The sequence below is a fragment of the Nelusetta ayraudi genome, unplaced genomic scaffold (genome assembly GCF_046127955.1).
Source record: "Nelusetta ayraudi isolate G7.1 ecotype Tasmania unplaced genomic scaffold, CSIRO-AGI_Nayr_v1 ptg000011l, whole genome shotgun sequence".
Lineage (NCBI taxonomy): Eukaryota > Metazoa > Chordata > Actinopteri > Tetraodontiformes > Monacanthidae > Nelusetta > Nelusetta ayraudi.
In genome coordinates, this window is record NW_027466061.1 from 1,763,245 (window position 1) to 1,787,424 (window position 24,180).

The following is a 24,180-nucleotide window of genomic DNA, read 5'->3' on the forward strand; positions in this document are numbered from 1 at the left end:
CGGAGGCAGGGAGCCTGGAGAGACGGCTCTCCGTGAAGTCATCTTCCCCCCTCGAGTCCCATCGAGACAAGTGCAGCTGTTGTTATTGTTGCCTTTGTAGTGCGAGAGGGGAGATGAGCCTAGTTGGAGAGGAGGACTACAGTGCCACTGGTCGGCCAAAAATAAGGCCACCGCAACTACGACTGCATGTCGGATTCTTTTTAAAATTATTATTATAGTTATCAAAAACTGGGGATTTGGAAGTGACTCATTTCAAACACTTATTTCACAGGTTTACCCTCCCTCCCATTGAAGCTCGAAACATTGAGTTAAAATGTCCCTGTTGTGTTGGGAATGTGTAACCTTGAAGTATAGATTCTCTGAACATTCCCTTTTCTGATAAAACTAAATATTTACACATTCTAAAAAGTTTAACAAGATCCTTTTACTTTGTAAACTTGAGTGCTAAACAGATCCATTGTGGTCAGCCACAGCCAATCAACACACAGACAGGACACTGAAATCAAAGAGTTAATAATTAGCCAAAACTTTAAATCATTCTGCACGTTTCATGACCAAAAAGCAGCATTTCAACATTTTGAAATGATTAGTTGAAAGCTCAAATGTGGACATGTTACAAGCATTGCTGTTACATTCCAGTGGCCAAAGCAAATTCACTCATTTCATGTCCAAGTGTCTGAAAATGATGGGCCGATCTCATGTGTCACAAGGGAAAACATTTCAAACTGAATTGTGATCAAATTTCAACTTGACCGAAACAACAAAAAAACAACAATACTTGTCATTACCTCACAAATATAAACAATTGACATTTTTGAATACCATTAACAGAATTATTCATTATTAATGTAATAATATTATCTTTTTATTTTAAAATGTACGTTTCCACATGCTCAACCAAAGTCAATATTTCAGTCAGAACTACTGGAATGTCCTTGTGCCAAACAAAACAGCACAATGTGTAGTTTTCTCAGTGTGATGGAGTCGGAGTGTCACGATCTTCTTTCTTGGCCGGACAATTCATCTCCTCAGCACTTTGTGCTTTAACTGACTCCAGATCAGAGCCAACCGTCAGTGCTTTTACCCTCTGGGCGAGTCGTTGGAGGATCAAATCAGCAGTGCTGGTGAGGGTATGCTGAAAAGACAATGGAACAAATACAAATAAATCACATGACATGTTTATCAACTTAGTCTGATGTGATGATTTTTAATAATTATTCTTGTGATTTAAAAAAAAGAAGTAGAAAAAAAAGAAGAAGATATACAGCCAGTAGACTTCATACACGCAGGAGAAAGTGTGTATATTTGACAGCAGGCATGCAACTGTATCAAAAACCCAAGGTGCCACGACACCTGAGTAACATTCCCACGGCGCGATATTTATTGCAGTGTTTCAAAAATAACGATTCATGACCTGGAATAAGGTGAAAGAACAGTTCAACAACATCCAATTAAAAAGTTTTCCCTGATATCTTATTATATTATATTTTTCCCCATCAGCCCTTGACAAGGAGAAACCAAAATTCCTCAACTGGATTGGACACTGCAATTCCAAGACATACTGCTAATATGACTATATTTGCATAAGCGTCCAGAGCACAAAGCACGCCCCGCGTCCGCAGTGACGTCAAGCCGCACTGGTCACTGCGACGACACCTTTGCATCCCCGTGTGACAGCTTCCATTATGTTGACGTGCGGAGGGACACCAGTGACAGAAATGAGCAATTTGGTCGACAAATGACTGTGATGGTAAATGGTGCGCACCTACAGGAGGGGCTTTTCTTTCACGGTGGCCCGAGTGCTCTACGCACACACACACACACACACACACACACACACACACACACACACACACACACACACACACAGGGCAGCTGTTGCCATGCAGGCAGCTGCCAGGCCCCTGGGGGGCGATATGTAAGGTGCTTGCCCAAGGACGCTTTGACACGAACGGTTGGACGCGGGACTCGAACCACCAACCTTTTAGCAACTGAGCCACTGTAGCCCCACTGGGCGATACTCACAAAGTCGACCTAATCTACATCTCGGAAGACTTCAGGGACAAAGTCGTGAAAACTCAAAACAATGAATTTATTTGAAATTCTACCATGTCTATAATGTGACACAGTTCATAGCTTGTTACCAAAATAGTATTTTTAATGCTTTTTTTTTAAACTGATTTCATTACTGTAATATATCTAAACAACACATTTCATGGTTTGAGCTCAATTCAGCGTTCCAAATGTTCCAGCAAGGTCATCAGAGTAAGCGCGACGGTTACAGACCTGCAGGATGTGCAGTCCTTTCAGTGTGAGGACAGCCATCTCTCTCAAGCCGTCCCCGGTCAGGTCTAAATAGATGACGGACAGCAGGGGACTCTTGAAGCTGCGTCTCCACTGCAGCTGGAACTGTGCGTCTTGACCGCTCGCCACTGGCTGGAACTTGTAACAAAGGAGCTCCTGCGAGGCAAAGACGAAGGCAATACTGTCGTCATCATCATCATCATCACCACCATCATCATCATCATCATCATCATCATGGTGTCGCTATATCCTTCCAGTGTTCGTTCTTTTTTGGGGGAAGGGTTGAGCGTGCTACTGTACATCAAGCAGTGCCATGGAATCACACAAGTTTAGCGGAGGAGCAACTTACACACAGAAAAGAAACAAGAAGGTCAGATGGAAAAACGCATTCCTCTCTGCCACCAAGATGCAGTCAGGGCAAATTATTAGTCCATGTTTACAAAACATGCATTAGATACCTTCTGAGTAGCAATAAGCTTTCAAACCCTCTCCAATAAATGCCTCACTTCGACATGTTTGCTGTAGAACAAGACTGAGTAGTAAAATGTTAAATAAATAAATAAATAAATAAATAAAATACTCACTTGTCCATATGTCCCCAACAGCACCTCCTTCTGGCCGTCAAAGTCCAGGTCGATGACCAGAGCACAGAGCACTGCGTCCCACTGGTCGCTCTCCAAGAGGCACACAGGCTGAGACAGGCCCACTTCCTGCACGTTTCTGAGAAGACACACACACACACACACGCGCGCGCGCGCGCTGTTCTTGACTCTGCAAAAACCAACAAGAAATGACTCCGCTGACGTCCCTCGAGAGCGACTGGACTCGGACCTGTAGACGACGGCCATCTCGATGGTGCTGGTTACCAGGAGGTTGTAAGATTCTATTTCCTCACCTGAAACGAAAAAAAGTCAGCGAAAGACATCAGGGCGAGTTGAGTAAATCCAGCATGAGGATCAGAGGTTGGTCATAGGAGAGGACAGTGACAGCAGTCTGACCTTTCAGCTGGCAAAATCATCATTTGCACTACTTTGCTGTACAGCCCGACTTCATATACACCCAATTTGATTATATTTCCACTTGCTGTGTTGCTTATTTTGTCGTGTGTCTTTTAACATATTGCTCTGTTTTGTATTTTGTACCTGACATTCACATGTGGAGTAAGAATTTAATTGAGTTTTTTTTTGATGTACAAAGGGTCCTTCAGACGTAGACTCTTACGGGACAAACCTTTCTGTCCGCTGGGCTCCCTCTGGCAGCTCAGTGGGAACAGCAGAATGCTGGAGATCGGGCTGTCAAACTGGAAGCGCCAGCTCTTCAAAACCTCTGCAAGTTGAACAAGGTTCACTTTAAACCAAACCAGGAACACCACCAAGGAGTCCTAGTTATCATTCCTCGCCAGAGAAAAGTCATCGGTAAAAAAAATAAATCTTGTTGATTAAAACTTGTACGGTTACTAAAAGGGCAATAGAGTCCCGCAGTGTCCGTAGCGTGCACTGTTGACTTGAGTGCAACACATTTAAGACCTGTACAGTGAAACTGTTGTAAATAATGCAGTTAAAAGACCAGAAGTTCTAGTTAGGCTGCGCACAGCCCCACCTCAAATAAAATGCATGCTCCTGTGAAAGAGGGTCATGTGACCTCACCTGAGCCAGTCTGGTTGACCAGAGCCAATCCGACGCAGCCGTTCTGGCAGCCAAACGCAGAGAGTCGTCGGCCCCCTGCGACAGGAAGCACATCCAGCCACAGCACGCTGCCGACAAGAGGGGGACAGCGACAAATCAGCCCGCCTGTCTCGTGGCTTCATTTTGTTCCACTGTAATGAAACTGTGGCTGACTTGAGAGGTTCTTAATTGTAGCTTTGCTTTATCAATTGCCTCAGCAATCACAGAGTTCACGCTTTGGTATTATGCATATCAGCAGAAAACAAAAAAATGAAAATGTTTTTCATTGTCATTGGACTGACAACACAAATGAGCAGCAGGCACACACAGACTGACTTGCTGGGCAGCTGCTGCAGCTCAGGAAAGAGCTTCTCCACTGGCTGCTCCTCGAACTGATGGAGCGACGCGTTCTGTTGGAGAGATGCAGTGACGCCCAATGAAGCAAAGTTAGAAGGTCTCTGTGTTTTACTGCTGACTGGATTTTTTTTAACCCCACTCTCCTCAGCCCATATATGCTGGAGAAAGGCTGCACTATTTTTAATCGTGATACATTAACCTGATCTGAAAGTGTTTATTCTGATCGTTAAAGGGCTGTCGTTATGTCAGATTTCCAGAGGCTCCTGCCAAAGAAATAAAACACCATGATTGTATTGATAAAAATAGTTTGATTTATAAGTTTCTTTTTTCAGGGGAAAACTATGAGGATGTTAAAGGTTACATTGTGCTGAAATATGTGATATCATTATCATTATTATTATTATTATTATTATTATTATTATTATTATTATTATTATTATTATCATCAATATGTATAATTCTTTTCTGACCTCCTTGTACAGGTGGATCCTCTGGTCGTGACCGCTGAGCAGAAAAACAGTTTCTCTGCCTCCGTCGTCACACTGCACTCTGGACGACAGAGAGAAAGATGCTGATGTTACATTTCAAAGAGCCTCATTCAGAAGGCAACACACGCTTTAAATGCACTGAGGTATATCAATAATATCATGACTGTTGTCCTGTTGCATTTTTCTGAAACACAGATAACAACACTGTGCCCAAATAATAAAGAGACAATTTAAACAGCCAAACATTATTAACTCTCTCATTATTTTCTAGCCATATCATGAGTCTATAAAATTATTCTAATAATTTCTCACTCTAGGAACACTTTTATGACTGAAAAGAAACTGCTTGTGAATATTCCTGAATTATCTTTGAGAGTAAAGAGGAATTATTAACTCCCAGTCACTCTTATTTTCTGTACGTCATGTTAATTCACGGTGCATGATCTCCGAAGCTGCAAACTCACTCCGTGTGATACAGCTGGAAGGGTGTGAACTGCAACTCCAGATTTAGGCAGCTCTCTGTTCAGGAAAGCACAGTGACGTCAGCAGGTGGCACACTGGGACGGCCGATCACAGAACACATGAGGACTTTGCTTCACTCACGTGCAATAGACTCCAGGTTGAACTCCGAGCCGGGCTCATAGTCGCAGTAGATGTTCAGGAACGGCGTGGCTTTGTCACCCGAGTCCTGCCATGATTAAAGTTCACTGTTTGCTTAGCAGATCTGGTCCAAAAGAGTATTCATGCTGTGAGCTGTGAGTTTACAGGTGCTAGTACCTTTACAAACGTAATGCCCACCACAAGTCCTCTCTTGGGTGAAGACTTGGTGAAGGCATCTATTGATACGATTTCTGCATCGACTGCATTTGGAGGGGGGGGGGGGGGGATCAGAATAAGTATTTGAGATATTTAACAAGTAAGCCACAAAAAGTATTGCACATTAATGCTATATTGAATACTTCAAGTGCAAACTAAACCACATTTTAGTTTGATTACAGAGGAATCACATCATACATGTGATTTTAGACTCCCTTTTCATATGCAAAACCACCCCACTAAAGAAGCAAATACACACTTTGGGCACAGATCATCTAGTTTTAATAGCAACTGGCTGCTGCAGTTGAAGTGAAGTGTAAAAGCTACTCTAACCTAAAATCATTGCAAGCTTTGAAAACACAGTTAGATGTAGTGGAACACTGTTATTTTTACAGTCACTTCATACTCACTGGAAGCGTTACCGGTAAATACATCTGTGTTAACATTTAATATCTATTGTGTATATTTGTGTATAAAATACACAAATTGCAGAAGCTGCTAAACATCAGCATCAGCATCAATATACTCCTAAACATGACAACAAGACGTGCAGGATGTGAGATATTACAAAGCAATAAACAACAGAATGCTCAAGAGACGCAAGTCGTTCATTTTTAAAATAATAATAATAATAATAATAATAATAATAATAATAATAATAATATATTCAATATGGTGCTTCAACGGGGACTATTACAGCGGGCACTGTTTGGTTTAGTCTTCAGGCTGCTCAGTGTGAGTGTACCTGGGATGTAGGTGAACTGAACCTCCTTGGCCACGGGCCTCATCTTCTGCTGTAGCTCCTGGTAGCGGAAACACACCACCTTCCCTTTGAGCGTGGCAGCCAGCAGCTGCTGCTCTCCAGCCTGACAAAGGCCATAGATGTTACTTTGGGACGGGAATCGACTGAAACTATCCTCCACGAAGGAATAACAATCTTGAAGCATCCCGACGCACTGAAGTGGAACCACTGATTTCAGCTGATATTGACACACATTTAGACCATATCCCTGGTTATTACCACCATTGCTCCATTAAATCAGACGGTGGGTTCGGAAATAGCTGTGTCGGGGTGAAATTGCTTTTTGTTTGTTTGTTTGTTTTTAACTTTGAATGTTTGATTTACAAACTCCGACGAGTAACCTGTTAAAGTCTCCCTACTGTCCAGGTTGTTTCTCGTCGGAACGGTTTAGGCGAAGGCAAAACATCCGGGTTTGACGGAAGTTGTGTTTACGTATTGTGGGATATAATGCACTTGCTTCTGATAAGAGGGCAAATCAAGAGGAAAGGCGTCTCCGTTATGTTCGAACACGACTAAGTTTACTCAGTAAACGACTAAGTGTTTCATAAAACGTTTTTGCCATGTATTAAAAGTGAAAATAGTTGGATTACTGTTCTTTTCTTTTCTATGTTATAAATCACTGTTCTGGTCTTGATTAATTCATACGCTATTGTTAAATAGATCTAGTTATTGCTATTACTGTTATTCCTTGTACTGGAAAAACAAAACTTTTTTTTAAAACAAATTATCAAACCACTGAGTTCTGACGTTCGTGTTTCTTTGTGTAGTTTCCTATTTGGCAAAATGCAACTCCACTCTTCACCTTAAATGATGGCAGTTTCAGCGCATCATGGATTGAGTTCTGCCACCTAGCGGTGCAATTTAATACACAACGCGTACTCCCAACCTTATTTTTATATTTAAGACGTATTGATAAAATAATCTTTTTTTTTTATTTATTTTTTTATGGTTTTGGGAAAGGGTTGTGGGCAAATAGATATTATTGGCCACGTTAATCTTATCTTATATTATCTTATTATGACGTGTCGTGTTTTGATTAAATGGATGCCTTATTTCATGTGAAAACCAGGTTTGACTTGAATAAAAAATCGATTAAACTGCTAAAACTGAACTCCATCCGCTTCACAAAAACCTCTTAACGTCATTTATAGTTGTGGATTTGTGGTTCCCCCTTTACGTGAAAGCCTCTGTCCGTGACGTCCAGCAGAGGTCAGTAAAAACTCACATACCTTGTTGAACTGAGTGTGGCGTGAGATGGTCGCTGATGACACTCTTGCTGGAACATGACTGACAGTTTATAGAAAGAGGGACAAAGAGCAGCAGCTGTCAACATTAAATCATAAAAGAATATAACAAAACTTAACTTGTTTTAATGCATATTTTGTGTTAAGTAACTTAAGTTTAACATCCCGGCTTGGGTTTTTTCGCCTGCTTTGTTCAGCAAAACATTGAGATCTGTTGAGAGCTGCACTTGGAACCACAGCTGATTGTCCCAGTTGATTCATTCAGACTCCTGTCCCTTACATTGCTCACATCCTCTTACTGAATTAAGAGCTGATTGTGAAATTGCATTATGTATGTCACGCAAACTAACAGCAGAACTGAAGAAAGTTGATTTTCCACGAGTAAGGTGGCAGAGGAAAACCGATCAAATAGGGGGAATTGAAATAAGTAAGTAATAAACCTTTTCCCCAACCTATCTTTTACTGTATTTAACAATGAAATTAGCAGTTAGCAGTCTGTCTAAGTACAATTAATAGGACAACAGTTGGCTCTTCCTGAAAATAATCTTGGGGTGAATTTCAGACAACCACTAAATTTATTTGTGATTCATTATATTAAAGCAAATTTTTAAGTCAATTTAAGCAAAGACAAATATACTCATTGAAGAATAGCCGTATTGGTTAGTTGCTGGTCTATATATTTATTGTGCGGCAGCAGAAATGGAGGGACAATTGTTAGAATTTTCTAACAGGCAATTTTCTTTGTTTCATACAATATTTTAACATTTTCTGCTTTTGAGATGTGACATAAAAAAAGAAAGATGAACATTTTTGAGCTGAATAATACTCGCGCTGGACGTTTTCTGCGAGCAGTAATAGCCCAAGTTTGTTTGCCGTATCAGCACTCTGGGCATAATAAGCCATTCATCAAATCAGAGGCCATTTGTCTTGTCTGACCGTTTTGTTTGATCATGTTACAGTGTCCGGCGGGCTGCAGGGGTGAGGAAGACAAAGCTGCTGCTCCATATTGTGACACTTGGAAGGTGGCACTGTGCTACACCCCCACTTCTCCTAATACCACCTGCTAATCCATGTGCAGGATTACTGTCTACTGTAATCACTCATCCTCCACGGTGACACACCTCACCTCCCAACACAACTCCTGACTCATTAGACGCACACACTGGACACACACACACTCTGTGCTGGAATATGCACTGCACAAGGCGCATTCTTGTCACCTGTCTACGACAAACAGTGACTTATTGTAGTTCCCTTTCATAAGGTTTTATTTTCATCTTCAATTATTAACGACGCACATTTTGCACCGCAAAACAACTCAACACGAAATTAAACCAAACAAAGACCCACAATATTTACAACAAACAGACAAATAAAACCCAACAACACACATCAGACAAATGCGCTCAACCTCCACATCTTTACATTTGGTCATATAATGTGAAATACAATCGTAAAAATATATATACGCCTGTATCATAATGAAAAAAGAAAATAGATGAATACAAAGGAAACAAAACCAGAGCATAAAGCAGAAAAAGGCCAAGTAGTCTTGTTTTCATTAACATGCTTATATTATTTTTCCTTACATAATTTCACATTGAGTAAATTTGTTTTTTTCGGTGGCGATTGTCCTTCCCATGTTCAAATAATAACCAATCTTTTTCCCAATGTAGTAACATAGGAGGGTAGCGTTCCAATGTTCAAGTATAAGTTTCATCAATACGATAGAGAAACATAGAAAATCCCTTTCTGTGCCTACCTCACTTTATCTTGTAACATATCTTGAAATATAATTATTGTATATTTTAGTATATCTCAAGATATGTTACATATATTTCAAATTCATGCTGTAGTTCCTGTTGGTTAAGGCCAAACAAGCTAATCAGCTATTGGTCCCGATTTCTTTCTTATAACTTTCAATGTCTGCAGTGTGCAGTATCAGACTTCACATGTCTCTTTTGAATGTTCCACTGCCAAATTTTCTGCAGTATTGTGTGTTTTTTTTATATTCAGATGATAATTTAGATTGCACACAGACATTTCTGATGACAGGCTCAGTGTATCCCATGGCCACTGCAGCCATGTCTTATTTATTTTCATACCCACAGAATCTCAAGACTCTTCATGGTAGGCACATGTGGTCCAGCAGTTCTTTCTCTTTCTCTCAGGCAAGCAACGAGAAAATGGCCCTGAGTATCAAAGCACAATCTCCAAAAATAGCATTCATAGACAGTCCTTTTGAAATGTGAAATTGTGCCGATGTATTAACAGCCTCTCCTTTCAGCCATTTAAACCAACTTGTACGCTGAGTTGAGGAGTAGAAAAGTTGTGAAACTCCCAGAGGAAGAATTCCCGTCAGTGGACTAACAGACACAAACTTGCGGCCCTGGCCCCCGATCGACAGGCTCGTTGCACTTCTCTGCTGCTATTTTCTCCTGGTTTCCTTTTGCATTGTGTTCTAGCTTTTGTGTGCAACGTTCCTTCTCCCAAAGGCACACTTCAGCTCATTCCAGTTTAAAACAATCATTCTTTTTCCCTTTCCCCCCCCACCACTCCTGTTTGCTTTGAGTCTTTAACTTGCTGAAGAATCGACGGTGTTGAACTCAAATCTATTTTTCTTGTTACTTCGTACCCTCCAGAATTCCCAGGCAACCCTCTGACTTTTATATTCTCTGTCATACAGCCAAGTCCCACATTAAGGACCTACCTACCAACCGACCGACCTCACCTACTACGCTCAGCTTTTAATAGGGTGTTCTGTTCCTTGTTACTTTAATTCTGCCACCTGTTAACACATCGCATCCACAGAACATCCACCCAGAGGCATCGTGGTCAGTCCAGTTTCCTTTCCTAATAATCATCTTTGCTTCAGCAATAAGAGTTTGCTTGGCCTTCATTGAACCCTGCTGGTGTGCAGTACAGTATGTATTGTGTTTGCACCAGCCTTCAAAAACTCACACGTTTCGGGAGATTCCTTTCAATCTCTTGTTTACCACACTTCTAATCATACAGACCTTGGAAATGGTCTTATGCCCTTCACACAGTAGATGTCGGCCAACTGTAACTTTGCTCTCGTATAGCAAATGTTTGGCTGTAGACCGAAGCTACTCTAGATTACGTATTTGCATTTTGTGGCTGCCAATATCAATGACCCGAACTCACACTTTTATCACACGTGTCTGTGTTGGGAATTGACAATGTATATTTTTGAAACTGCATAGTTATTATTGTGTCTTTAAAATGATTAGCTAGCAAACAACCTCTTACACTGACTGACTCTCTATGTAACAACGGCTACAATTCACATGCAACCCAACAAATAATTCCCCACCTCAATTTAAGATACATTCTCTTCCTCCTCTCAGATGTCGAGTCGTCTGCGGGAGTTTTTGTGCAATGCTAAATGCCGCCTCATGAGCGACTGACTTACAAAACTGTAGCCTGTTCTGTCAGCAGTTTTTTTTTTGGGGGGGGGGGGATCCTTGTTTTGGTGTTTTGTTGTGTTTTATTTCTCCACCAGCAAGCATCCGTGCCATTTGAAGTTGAACCTGTGGCAAGCAGGACAATTATAATGAGAGAAACGAACGCGTACAGTTTGTACTGCCGTGTGTCTGGGTATTGGTGGGGTTGGGCGGCTCAACAGGACATGAACCTCCAACTGGACTGGAAGTGGACTGGTGGAGGATGGTGGCAGGCTGCTGGTGGCACCTTGTTTGCAGAGGAGATTATTGCTGTGCGCGTGTCTGCATGTGTGTGTGTGTGTGTGTGTGTGTGTGTGTGTCTGCGTGCGCGTGCAAAGGCTGCAGGGTGAGTGATTGGGGCTGACAGCGGCCTCTGTATTGCTGGCTGGCCTGCAGATTTAGCCGACCTGTTTTAGACACTCTAATCTGGATTAAGTGCAGCAGTGTGTCAGTGGGGACAAGAAGCGGAGCCTCCCCCACCCTCTGCCCCTTCACCTGTTTCCTCCATCCTCCAGCCCATCTGGAACACTGCCACCCCCCCCCCCTACCCCTCGCACGCCACGCGCCTCGGCCCTGCTGCTGCTGTCCTCTCTGGAAGTTCTTGGGTTTTTTTTTTCCGGGCCTTTTCCTTTGCATCTGCCAGGGCTGCGCAGAGCGCACGCTTCATTCAGGGCCCCACGACGCGAGTGCGCACGTTTGCATCGCAATGCAAAGGCAGCATTAGGGGGGGGGAAGGGCAGTTGGACGGGGATTAAACCAGCTCAGTCCTCTTCCCCACTTCCCTATTTGCTGCAGCTGGTTGCTGCCTTCGCCAGCGTCACTACAGGCATGTTCATCATCGTCAACGGCGTCATCGTCATATTCATGTAAAAAAAAAAAAGAGAGAGAGAGAGAGAGAGAGAGAGAGAGAGAGAGAGAATCTTGTCTGCACGCTGGTTTTCATGTCAAATACCATTAACACCGGTAGTGGCAAACTTTATGAGGGTTAGGTCACTTAAAACTTGGCCCTGGAAAGCAAAATTAACAAACAAACGTTGTTTGTGTTACAGAAAACCAAAACTATTTTATGAGAAAAATGTAAAGTACGTCAGAGTTCGATGTGATTTTCCTCCGAATGGCAGACTGTACGTGTACCTTCTGAGCTGTGTTCCCAGCAGCAGTCCAGTCAAAGGCGGCTCACAATCCTCGGCTCGGTCTCGGTCCCACACTTCACATCTTCCACTGGTTTCTTCTTCTTTTCACCGCAGCTCCAGTTGCACCTTGCCTCTCCTCTCCCCCTCTGCCACTGGCCGGGCGGCTCGCTCTTTCCCGCCTTTATCTGGAAAAAGACACTTACTTTTCAGATAAAGCATATTATGATAAATCAAATGAGCTTTGTCGGTTCGGTACATCTGGGTGTTTACACGCAGGGCGCGCGTCGGCGAGGATCGTGCAGCTGTTTAAGAGATAAATGTAATCTGCCACATTGTGTGTAAATGCTTGGGCTGCAGCCCACGGATCAAAGAAAGGGAGTGTAAAGTCAATGTACATGCGTGTGAAGGAAAACGTAGCTTCTCCACTAGAACACAGTGGAAACATTGATGCAGGAAATTGAATTATGACAAGTTTTAACCTTCAGTGCCATTTTTGGAAAACGCCTGAAATTTGAAATATCTAAATAAATAAAAAATTTGAAAATCAACTTCCCAACCCCACTGAGTGTGTTTTATATGTAATTTGTTGTCATTTTGGACTTTGTTGCTTTAGAAGTATGTGTTTTCCCTTTGAACCTGCAGTCTAAAATAACAGCAAATCAAATCAGAAGAATCGAGAAAGTGATTTTTATGCTCTTGCTCGTGCAAGTTTTAGTCCTTTTTGTGTGGCGGTGTTGGTGGTGGTGGTGGTGGTGGTGTGCGCGTGTGCGTTCGCGCGTGCGTGCGAGGGGAGGGCTTTGACGGAGCCACTTGTTCCGTCTAATTAGCAGCGCGTGCCGGCAAAGAAACTCAGTCGGGCAGCTCCAGTAAAGGCGCGCAGGCTTCCATCCGTGTTTGCGGGTGGCGCACTTCACCTGTGTGATGACTTAGCGGCACTTTTTGTTTTTTGGTTGTTTTTTTTTTCTCTCTCCCCTCCAGAGGCACGCGGGATGCTCCTGGCGCTCCGCTGACACACGGCGCAACCTCAGAGTGCGGATAGGGTAGAGACAGAGACAGAGACAGAGACAGAGAGACAGAGAGAAATAAGACACTTTGACTGTGAACCTCGCGCTCCTTTTCCTTCTTTTTGTTTAGTTTTTATTTTTTGCGCCACTGCTCGGCTCCGACTGCGCGGCTCGTCTGTGACGGGGGGCCTCGCCTGCCGACAAACAGCAGCGGCCACAGGACTTAAAAGCCCGCCGTCAGGATGATGTCCTACATAAAGCAGCCTCATTACACCATGAACGGGTTAAGTTTGCCTGCGCCCGGGATGGACGTGCTGCACACAACCGTCGCCTATCCATGTGAGTATCGACCACTTTGTTGTTATCATTTATTTGTATGACTTTTTATTTTATTTTATTTAAATTATTATTAATATTATTATTTATTTGCCGTCGGTTTTCTTTCGGTTGTTTATGAGGGGATTTCGGTCGTCGGCGCGCAAAGACGCGCAGCCTTGTGCGCAAAACTGTGTAACGAGAGCGGTGCAAATCTTTTGTTCAACAAATAAGACGACGCACATTGATTGATAGAAATAGTAATAAACAAAAACAACTATTAGAATTAACTATTACTTTCTAACTATTCCTCGGAAACGTGCATATAGCGGTCAGTTGATGCGGGCAAATAAGAATAACATTGAGCAGAAGCGCTTGTTTGGTCCAAAAAAAAGTTCCCATTTAAATCATTACACAACTCCCCGAACAGAACTTATTTATATTTATAGCCCTGTCAGTCATCTTTACTCGGGCCACACTGTTAGATAACAACCGGCCAGATTCTCTTGAATGTTTCCGGCTCGCGCACAGGAGGGAATCCGTGGCTGTGACCGCTCACAGAATGAAACACACCTTGAAAGTCTTTAGGAGTTTATTAAGAATAGCTGAGTGTACAAACTACGTGATGATGATGATGATGATGATGATGATGATGATGATGATGATGTTGATGATGATGCAGTCTGTAATACCTGGGGAAATATTCCAAGGAAACTGAACCTCACTGTGTCCAGTTCCTTCCACTCTCTCCTCTGCACGTATTTGTGGAAACTGTTGATTCAAACCCTACTATGGCCTCGGCTTCCATTTTGCACCGAGCCGTACGTCGTTGTCGTGTCGTCGTCGTCATCGTCATCATCCTCCTCCCCCAGCGGCAGCCTGTGCAGTAATCCTCTCTGTCTCCTCGCAGCCACTCCCCGGAAGCAGCGCCGAGAGCGCACGACTTTCACCCGCACGCAGCTGGACATCCTGGAGGCGCTCTTCTCCAAGACCCGCTATCCGGATATCTTCATGAGGGAGGAGGTGGCCCTGAAGATCAACCTGCCAGAGTCACGGGTCCAGGTACGGGAGGAGACGAGGCCCAAATAGAAGCAAGCGGTCAACCAGTGCACGAGCAAAACACGCAAACCTCACACGTCACTTAAAAGCACCTCCTTCCCCGTCTTTTTTCTCCCCCACAACGTCCAGGTTTGGTTCAAGAACCGCCGCGCTAAATGCCGACAGCAGCAGCAGCAGAGCACCGGGCAGTCTAAGCCCCGCCCCCCAAAGAAGAAGGCGTCCCCGGCGCAGGAGGCGAGCGCTCCCGACCCGGTCCCCAACCCGCCGGGCTCCTACAGCCCGTCCTCGGTCCAGTCGGGCCCCGGCCTGGCCCTGGGCTCCGGCGCCAGCAACACGGCCGTGTCCATCTGGAGCCCGGCCATCTCGCCGCTGCCCGACCCGCTGGCCTCCTCCTCGGCCGGCCCCTGCATGCAGCGGCCCTCCCCCTACCCCATGAGCTACGCCCAGCCCTCCGGCTACGGCCAGGGCTACGCCAGCACCACCTCCTACTTCACCGGCCTGGACTGCAGCGCCTACCTGTCGCCCATGCACTCCCAGCTGTCGGGCACGGTGGGCGCCCTCAGCCCCATCACTGTGCCCTCCATGGGGGGCTCGCTGAGCCAGTCGCCGGCCTCGCTCTCCTCGCAGGGCTACAGCACCGCCTCCTCGCTGGGCTTCACCTCCGTCGACTGCCTGGACTACAAGGACCAGCAGGCCTGGAAGTTGGGCTTCACCTCCATGGACTGCCTCGACCCCAAGGACCAGAACTCCTGGAAGTTCCAGGTCCTCTAGAGAGTTGGGGAGAGTCGGGGGGAGGTGTCGGGGGATTGGGGGAGGGGGGGGGGGCAACCAGGTGCGGCAAGGTGTCACGTGTCAGCGAGATGGCGGTGCGGCAGGCGGTCGAGCCACAGGAAGCCAAGGTCGTCTTTTTTTGTTGTTTTTTTTGTTTCCAGTTTGCTTGCGTGCAAGTTGTTGAATTTTTTTTTTCCGACGACCCCCTTCCTCCGTTGTAGCCGTGCGTTTTTATTTCACTGGCCGAGCAGAAGAAGCTGCCGGGATGCCCGGCCTCATCCTTCTCCCCCAGTTGGTGCGAAATCAAGAGAGCGAGAGCCTTCAGTGGAGGACGAACCATGAACACGCTGGAGCCGTCGCTCCTTGAGACACGACTGCTGGACTTCAGGCGGCAAAGCGCCCTCTCCTGTTTGTTGTTGACAGGTTGGACAGGAAGCGGCTCCGTAGCCATTTCCTGTCACCACCTCCTTCCTCTGAGATGGTTCCAATTTCTTTATTATTTATTTTACGACTCGACGCTACATACAACAGTGTAACTATCTAGGTTTTGACCGATTTGTGTTGCGTGTTAGCGCGTTAGCCCCGAGTGTCGTCACCCCAGTTTGTTCCAAAAGGTCAATTGAGATCCTCTCTTTTTAGCTGTGCAACATATTAAAGTTGTCTCTTCTTTTCTTTTCTTTTTGCTCTGACTGAGAGTCACTGAGAGTTTGTGTTTTGACATGAATCATAGTTTGTGTTTGTAGCTTTGTTAGGGGTCGGGCTGCTCGACTGCTAAGGTTAAGACGCGGCACCCGGTGTGGACGGAACACAAGAGTCCACGTGTCACCGGGTTCTGGACCTGTCATGTTTGTCATATGGCCCGCACGCTTCTCGCTGCTCCATCTTGGTTATTTTAGCTTATCTGATTCGGGGAGTGTTCCAATCCTCTTAGCCTCCCTTCAGCAATGCCCTAAGTGAATTAGTTAGGATTATTACCCTATCCCCCTCTGTCTCTCACCCGTCTCACCCACCTCGGCCCTCTGCTCCTCCACTTCTTGCATCTGTCTTCTTTTTTTCCTCACCTTTCTTTTATCTGTCTACGTTAGTGTTTTCTAGCTGTTTTCTGCTCTCTCGCTCTGCAGTATCTTTTTTTTTCTCTACCTCCACCTGTTGTGTTCTCAGGTATGCCTGCCTTTTGCTTTGCGTATTGTTTCTTCACCCCACCAATGCATCTTTGAATATACAATTTTTGACACAACTGCCCTCAAATAAGGCCTTTTTTCCAGCTCAGACGCATCACTGCAAATAAATCACGTCTCCCCCAACTGTCCGACCGAGCCTGCCAGCTGGCAATGATTACTGCCACACACTGTAGCAATGACTAAACATATCATGGTTGTGTTGTTCATGTGCTGTGGAACAAGGATTGATTCTCTGTTCTGTTGCTTTCAAAGACAGTACTCGTCACCCTTTAACATATCTTAATTTTCTGGAAAAAAGATATAAAGTTGTTGTTTTGATTTTTTAGCGCCGTCCTACTGCTGTCGTCAATAAATGTAATTTCTAGTCCTCTTGGGGTTTTTTTGTTGGTTTGTTTTTCCGGGTTTTTTTAGGATCAGACTAGAGATGTCTGAAGTATTTCTAATACAAATTAATAAAAATAAACGCTGCTCTTGCTTTTGATGGCTGTCTCACATGTAAATTGTCACAGCGTTTCTACTGCACTCTGAGCCTGGCTGCAAGAGGGAGACATTTTGAAGCAGTTATTCAGCACTCAACAACGCTCTAATCCCGCTCTGCACTCATTTTAATCCCCTTGCCCTCCCCTTCCGTGGTGTGATTGGTTAATCCCTGGGTCTGCGCTCCCTGATTGGCTAACTTCTCTTAGACGACGAAGTGCACTTGTAATCCCCCTCCACCCCCTTCAGCACTGAGAGTTTCAGACGGACATTTGTGCTGTAATCCCAGAGAGGAACAGATGTGATGGGGGATGGATGGCACCAGCAGACCTTGAGGAAGGTGAATGTTGGAAAACAAAAACAGTGTATAACATCCAAGAGAGGGGAACGTTATTTTTCAATGTTTAAAATTATTGCTGCATCGGATAAAACAGTGGATTATAGAGCAAAGCAGTTCACACAAATATGCTGAAGCAACAGAATTGAATGTCTTGTGTCGAACTCTGACATAACATAAACATACATTGACGCTGCTGACACATTGAGAGATTTTATGTGGGAGATGGCAGCAACATATGGCTAACGTGTGTACACACACACACACACAGCATTAATTTTAGAAAAATGAATTATAATTATTATATTTAACTATCAATGCAACTTTCTTTTCTCAATTACTGACCTTTACCTTTCAATCCAGCTTTACTTTCAAAGGGAAACACTCCAGTGCTCTCCTTGTTCTGGTCCCAATGCCAGAGGGGTATGTCAGGAAGGTCATCAATAGTGAAACATATGCCATGCTAAATATGTGAATCAATACAACTTACACGGTAGATTGGCCAGGGCTGAGTTAACCAAGGCAGAGAGAAGAATTCAGGACTGAGAGTAGCAACTTCAGAATGACAGGAAAATCCAGAGATACAGTTGACTTGAGCAAAGAGGAAGGAGATTGATACGTTGAGTGTTTAGGAGACTACATAGAAAGGAATGAGGGCCAGGAAGCATTGGGCAGTTCAGCACAAGTGATGGATGGGTTGGGTATCCAGGATAGGAACACAGGACAGATGGTGATAGTGAATTAAGATGGAAATGGCTGCTCTGAAAACTGTCTTCACAGGAGAGGCAGGAAGGCAGGTTTAGTCCAACGCTGAACTTGTGAAGGTCCGAAGAAACCAAGATCAGAGCAGTCAGGCTGGATGGGCAACAACTGGTAGGCAGGCTGAGCGGGAGATGCTCTGGACAGAAAAGGTTGGAGTGGTTTGAATAGCCACAGGCCACGAGCCTGGTGTAGCTGAAGCTCCTGCTGTGAATACTACAATCTGGTGCCAGCTTGGTCCCTCTGCTCCCCTTAAGTATCCAGTGGATAATTGCTGATGGAATGAACCTGGGCCAGACCCGTCACCTGCTCACACGGCTGGTCCTGACCCAGCAATCACACAGAGATTGGTGGGAGGGGGAAACCAACACTACTGTGGGTGGCAGGAGGAGCCACAGCCCAAACAATGAATGAAATAAGACAGTGGTGAGTCTGTAGGTGTGGAGGAGGAGTCCAAGGTGGAGGCGGGACTGCATCAATTATAACCTCCCAGGGGTGGGCAAACTTTTCAACTGGTGGGCCACAGTGGGTTCTAAAATTTGACCTTTGAAAATTTTGACCTAGGAGCTGGAGCAGATGGATGGAGTGTTTGGTGACCCACCTCATAGAAGATAAAAAAATATATATTATGGGATGTGTAGAAAATGTGCATAATGTCTATTGAAAATGAACAAAAGCAAAGTTACAACAAAATATCTGGGCTCGTCCCTTCTCCCTGCTAGTGATAAGTTGAGACAGGAATCTCAATGGACAATGATGTTTGCAGATGACGTTGTGATCTGTAGTTAGAGCAGGAAAAAGGTGGAGGGAAATGTAGAGAGGTGGCGGTTCGACATGCAGAGGAGAGGAAAGAAGATGAGCCTCTGGAAAGACAGAATATTTGTGCTTGAATGCGAGGGACCCAGGTAGAACACAGAGTATAAAGAAAGCGGACAATTCAAATACTTGGGGTCAACAGTCCAGAACAACAGAGAGGGTGGAAAAGAGGAGAAGAAGCATGTACACGCAGGTTGGAACAGGTGGAGAAAGTGACACCTGTGACGCGTGAAAGAGAAGTGCCAGCGACAACAAAAGGGAAGGAGTCTAAACGGGGGTGAGACCAGTGATGCAGTCTGGTCTAGAGACACTAAGCAAAAGATAGGAGGCAGAGGTTAAAATGTCAAGGTTTTCTCTGGGAGTGAGCAGGGTGGAGAGATCAGGAGTGAAGTAGATCAGAGAGATGACACGTTTGAGATGTTTTGGAGACAAAGCCAGACTGAGATATTTTGGACATAGGAGTACAGGGGGAGGACAGTAAATATATCGTTAGAAAGATGCTGAGGTTGGAATTGCCAGGATGGAGGTCTGGAGAAAGAGAAGATTTACAGATGGAGTGAAAGAGGACATGAAGTTAGCTGGTGTGAGAGGAAGGTGTATAGGACAGGATTGAATGCAATGAAGCCACTACATTGAACTTGTGCAGTCTTGATGGTTGAATTTTATTTAACCAAGCAACCAGAAAACAGGAATTAACTTTATTTCCACTATGCTTTCTTAACTTCTTAACTGCTGCTAAGTTTTGCACAAAAAACAACACAACAACTGGCATCAGTTTAACATGTATTTATTACCACTGTAATGAGAAATTTGGAAAATACAAAGATCAGCTTATTTTATACGTCTGAAAATCTCGAGGAATAAGAAAAATATAAAAGAAAAAAATTTGTGAGGTTATTTTGTTTATCACAATTTTTTGAGCGGGACACATTATACAGCATGTTCAGAGCTACTGAAGATTAAAAGACACACGGAGCTTAAACATGGATGGCAACTTCTGCTATAACGTTAAATCATCCTTGAGATTTGAGAGAGGAGCTTCATGTCTAAGGCCTGATCAAGAGAACTCAACAGCTGGCGATGGCAAACCACTGCCCCCATGTGGCAGGCAATAAAATTGACGTAATTGACAGGATTGAATGCAATGACCTTGGAAAACATATACACACACACACATATGTATATATATATATATATATATGTATATATATATATGTATATATATATATATATATATATACATATATATATATATTATGAGGAGTGAGAAAACATTACTTATTCACATGATGCTTCCTGAAAGTGGGAAAGAGTTAAGTTTCTCATTTAATCATATGTGTAAAAAAAATAACAACCATATCCACAACAATAATCAATACTCTTAAGCAACCAAAAGGTTCTTATTTGTTGAATATAAATGGTTTGGAAGATCAGAACTCACACAGATAGACTAATAGACTGCTATACCCTTCCAGAGCAGACTGTAGAGGTGAGGACTGAGGGTGGTGAGAAACGGCTGTAGCTGCAGAGTGAGCAGGCAGGTTTAGGTGTGACGGGCAAAAATGAAAGCAAAGGAAGTTGTTTGGGTGGGTCGAAGGCCTCAGGACTAGTTTAAATAGCACCCTGCTGTGGAAGTTGCAGCTCCCCTTAAGCAGACTAGCCCTTCAGCTGCATCCCCTCCATATCAGCTCTGCTTGACCAGCACAGACCTCAACCACTGGACTCCACCCCGTATTAATTCCAGGTAGATTCAATCGAGTGCTTCCTGCTCCGAGGCACAACCAAACCATAATCCTACAGGTCAGAGTGTGTGTTTGCTGGTGTGCATTTTGATCTGCCAAACCTTATACATGCACAAAAAGGTAGCCTAAAAACATTTGGTGAAGACGAAAACCCATGAGAGACAAGACTTTGACATGTTTCTATCTCTTCATAGTCAGGATTAATCTAAGTCTACTGAGAGGCAGGACAGGGAGGAGAACAGGGGAGGGCGTTTTTGGGGATGGGGCTAGACTGACAGCGTTAGGGGAATGGACAGGTAGGGAGACTGAGACGGAGGTGACACTCTAGGCCATCCTAAGCACGCTCCCCGCGGATGCGACGTGCCAGCTGGATGTCTTTGGGCATGATGGTGACACGCTTGGCATGGATGGCACACAGGTTAGTGTCCTCAAACAGGCCCACCAGGTACGCCTCACTGGCCTCCTAGAGGGGGAAACACAAGACGGCACATATTAGCAGGAGAAAAGCGACGGCTGTTTTAGTTTGGGCAGGCGTTCAAAAGCGGCTTCACACCTGCAGGGCGCCAATGGCGGCGCTCTGGAAACGCAGGTCAGTCTTGAAGTCCTGAGCGATCTCCCTGACCAGACGCTGGAAAGGCAGTTTGCGGATCAGCAGCTCAGTGGACTTCTGGTAGCGACGGATTTCTCTCAGAGCCACAGTGCCGGGCCTGAAACATGAAAATAGGACTCCAGCTCAAGAAGGTATTTCAACAACCACTAGAAGACAGTATGTTATCAATATATATACTGTATTTTATGTATATTCTTTTAATTTGTTATTCTATTGTCAATGAAAAATCTTCCAAAAGCATAACAACGATTTCCACATAAACTATAGAGGAGACTTAAAGCTTGACATTAGTTTTTATTTCTCAGCAACGTCTCACGAGATGTATTCATATTTATTTGTCTTTTCTACATATGACATTTAGCCAAAATAAATAAATTGTCCACTAAAACAAGAAGCTAATGATTCCTGAGGGGACAAAAGGATTAAATAACGCTGCTCTTAAATGTTTTGTTCAACAATTCAACATTCTCATAATGGTGCTTGACAAAGTCAATTTGCTAACCCATACCTGTAAACCCGACCTTACTTAGTCTTTCATTTGTTCAAACCAACATGCTTGAACTCAATTAAAAAACATCATTAAGCAAATCAATACCTAGTGAGTATGATCTCATCCTAAAATCATCATCTCATGCATGATTTTGGCAGAGAAGCGGTTGTTCAGTGGGAATAAAGCAGTTACCTGTAACGATGAGGCTTCTTGACGCCACCAGTAGAGGGAGCACTCTTGCGGGCAGCTTTGGTGGCCAGTTGCTTACGAGGAGCCTTTCCTCCGGTGGATTTACGGGCAGTCTGCTTGGTACGGGCCATAGCGACGAGTGTTCAGCTATAGATACTATGGAGGGGAAAGGAGCTTATTAAATGTACATAAACTCTTCCCTAATAGTTTGTGGCAACATACATATTGATGTAATGAGTCTGTTGACGAGTGCATTCTGGTGCCTGCACCAATTTTAAAGTAAAAAAAATAAATAAAATAATAATAATAATAATAATAATAATAATAATAATAATAATAATAATAATAATAATAAAATAGAAACAGTTTACATGAGTCAGATCATTTCAATTGCTAATAAAGTCAGGGTAGCGGTTTTCTTTCTACATGTGTGCAAGTCTGTTTCGCATGGAAGCACATTGTTGCCACACTAGGAATAAAATAGAGCTCAGTATTACGTTAATAACGTGAAACTGTCGTGTTTTTTTATTTGAAAGTTTTACATTTTTACGTTATAACGTGATACTGCGCCCTGTTTTGCTTTTTCTTTCTCGTGTGGCTGCAACGCGCTTCCGTAGTTTCAACTTCCACTCCCTCTGCGTGGATTTGAATGTAGGAGTTTTTCTTTTGCTCGATTGCACCTCACGATTTTGAGCTCCTCATCTGAACCTGGCAGCCTGGAAAACTTTTCCTCTGGATGTTTTAGCGGCAGACACAGCGCCAGCCAATCCAGAAACCGTGTGCGACCCACTGCACCAATAACACCCCTGCATGCCTTTCTTTTACGGAGCACCAATCATGATCATCGGTGTGCCACACTTGAGCCAATGGCAGTCTTTGACACTGTGTTTAGGGCGGGACTAGCACCACTAGCCCCGCCTCTTACCGCAAGATTATGGCTGCAGACCCAAACGAAATCTACCGACAAAATAGGGAGACGAGTCGGACGTAAACTTTGAATATTTACCATCTGTTATAACGTCGCACGTCAAAGAAACTAGCGCCAAAGCATAGACGGCAAGTGTAGCTCTCGAACAAGCGCACGCTGTGTCTGAAATGGTGGGATATGAGAGCGAAACAGCGACGTAGAAATGGGCTGTGAAAGTGGAGCAGCTACCACGGCAGTGGAAGTACCGAGCCGTTTTCCCTCCCAGCCTGGCCACCGAGCAGCTGCTTTTCTCGTTGAATCAGCGTCGAAATTACGACACAATTCGCCACTAAAACAACTTTATATGTGCCATTTCAATCACCTACTTGTTTATAGTATTTTCAGTGTGGAAAAATGAAAGGGAAACGGAACTCACCGGGGGTTAATTAAACGCTTTTCCCTCACACGCACAGAAGTGTTGTGGTTGTCTGGCAGTGTCAGATATTTACTATCTCTCACACAATGGAAGCGGCGAGACCTCAAACAAAATGGCGGTCCTGTCAATCATCTGTCTCCCAGAATGCTACTGCCAAATATTTGTAAACATTCGAAGTTCGCTCGCACTGCTGTAACTCGTTCTTTAAAAATGGCGGATTACATTTTTTTAAGTTTATAATTTCTCCGCTTGACAATTCCCATGATGCGTTAGCACGATTTTAAAACAACGCAGTGTTTTCTAAACGAGTGTGACGAAGTCGTTATTTGACGCGAGATGTAACATAGAAGCTAATTGTAGTCTAGTGGAGCAAATGCGCACATATTGTTTCGCTCCAGGGCAGCTGTGTTTGGACTCATCTCTTGCTTCAATCCTTGAGCCTAGTAGTAAACTTAATCCATTTCAACAGGATATTGCGGACAGTTTAAGAGAAACTGTTAAGAGTGAGGACTTAAAATTTCTTGATAATCATAGATACCCTTTCCATGAATTTTGTTAATCTTTGAACGCATGTCACATGGCTGATGATGAAGGGTATATTTGGTATAAACCAGTGATGATATTTCACAAGCCTTAAAGTCCAAATTTTTGCGATTCTTATACACATTATCCATGGAAGACAATGATGTTGGCATTGAAACTTTAAGTTTTCATGTAGCTGAAGAATCACGCCTTCAACACACAACACGTAATCAGACTCACATACAGCAATCAATGAGTCGGTCTACTGAATCAAATTTTTTTAATGCATTTTT

The 24,180-nt window shown here is 43.9% G+C and overlaps 3 protein-coding genes across 3 annotated transcripts; 1 reads left to right on the top strand and 2 right to left on the bottom strand.

The window, feature by feature from the left end:
• Positions 1 to 339: 339 nt before the first annotated feature.
• Positions 340 to 6,834, bottom strand: kptn (kaptin (actin binding protein)). The gene is made up of 12 exons (XM_076019967.1): positions 6,375 to 6,834; positions 5,591 to 5,673; positions 5,417 to 5,501; positions 5,278 to 5,332; positions 4,796 to 4,874; positions 4,305 to 4,378; positions 3,951 to 4,057; positions 3,535 to 3,630; positions 3,136 to 3,199; positions 2,889 to 3,024; positions 2,287 to 2,460; positions 340 to 1,135 (listed from the first exon to the last, which is right to left on the bottom strand). The coding sequence occupies exons 1-12, from the start codon at positions 6,574 to 6,576 to the stop codon at positions 971 to 973; spliced, it is 1,320 nt and encodes a 439-aa protein (XP_075876082.1). The 5' UTR covers positions 6,577 to 6,834; the 3' UTR covers positions 340 to 970.
• A 6,288-nt stretch (positions 6,835 to 13,122) lies between these two features.
• On the top strand, positions 13,123 to 15,422 carry LOC142884405 (homeobox protein otx5-like). The gene is made up of 3 exons (XM_076019968.1): positions 13,123 to 13,615; positions 14,502 to 14,653; positions 14,780 to 15,422. The coding sequence occupies exons 1-3, from the start codon at positions 13,519 to 13,521 to the stop codon at positions 15,419 to 15,421; spliced, it is 891 nt and encodes a 296-aa protein (XP_075876083.1). The 5' UTR covers positions 13,123 to 13,518; the 3' UTR covers position 15,422.
• Positions 15,423 to 19,762: 4,340 nt separating this feature from the next.
• Positions 19,763 to 23,520, bottom strand: h3f3c (H3 histone, family 3C). Its single transcript, XM_076019969.1, has 4 exons — positions 23,366 to 23,520; positions 22,026 to 22,178; positions 21,287 to 21,440; positions 19,763 to 21,196 (listed from the first exon to the last, which is right to left on the bottom strand). The coding sequence occupies exons 2-4, from the start codon at positions 22,151 to 22,153 to the stop codon at positions 21,068 to 21,070; spliced, it is 411 nt and encodes a 136-aa protein (XP_075876084.1). The 5' UTR covers positions 22,154 to 22,178; positions 23,366 to 23,520; the 3' UTR covers positions 19,763 to 21,067.
• Positions 23,521 to 24,180: the final 660 nt, after the last annotated feature.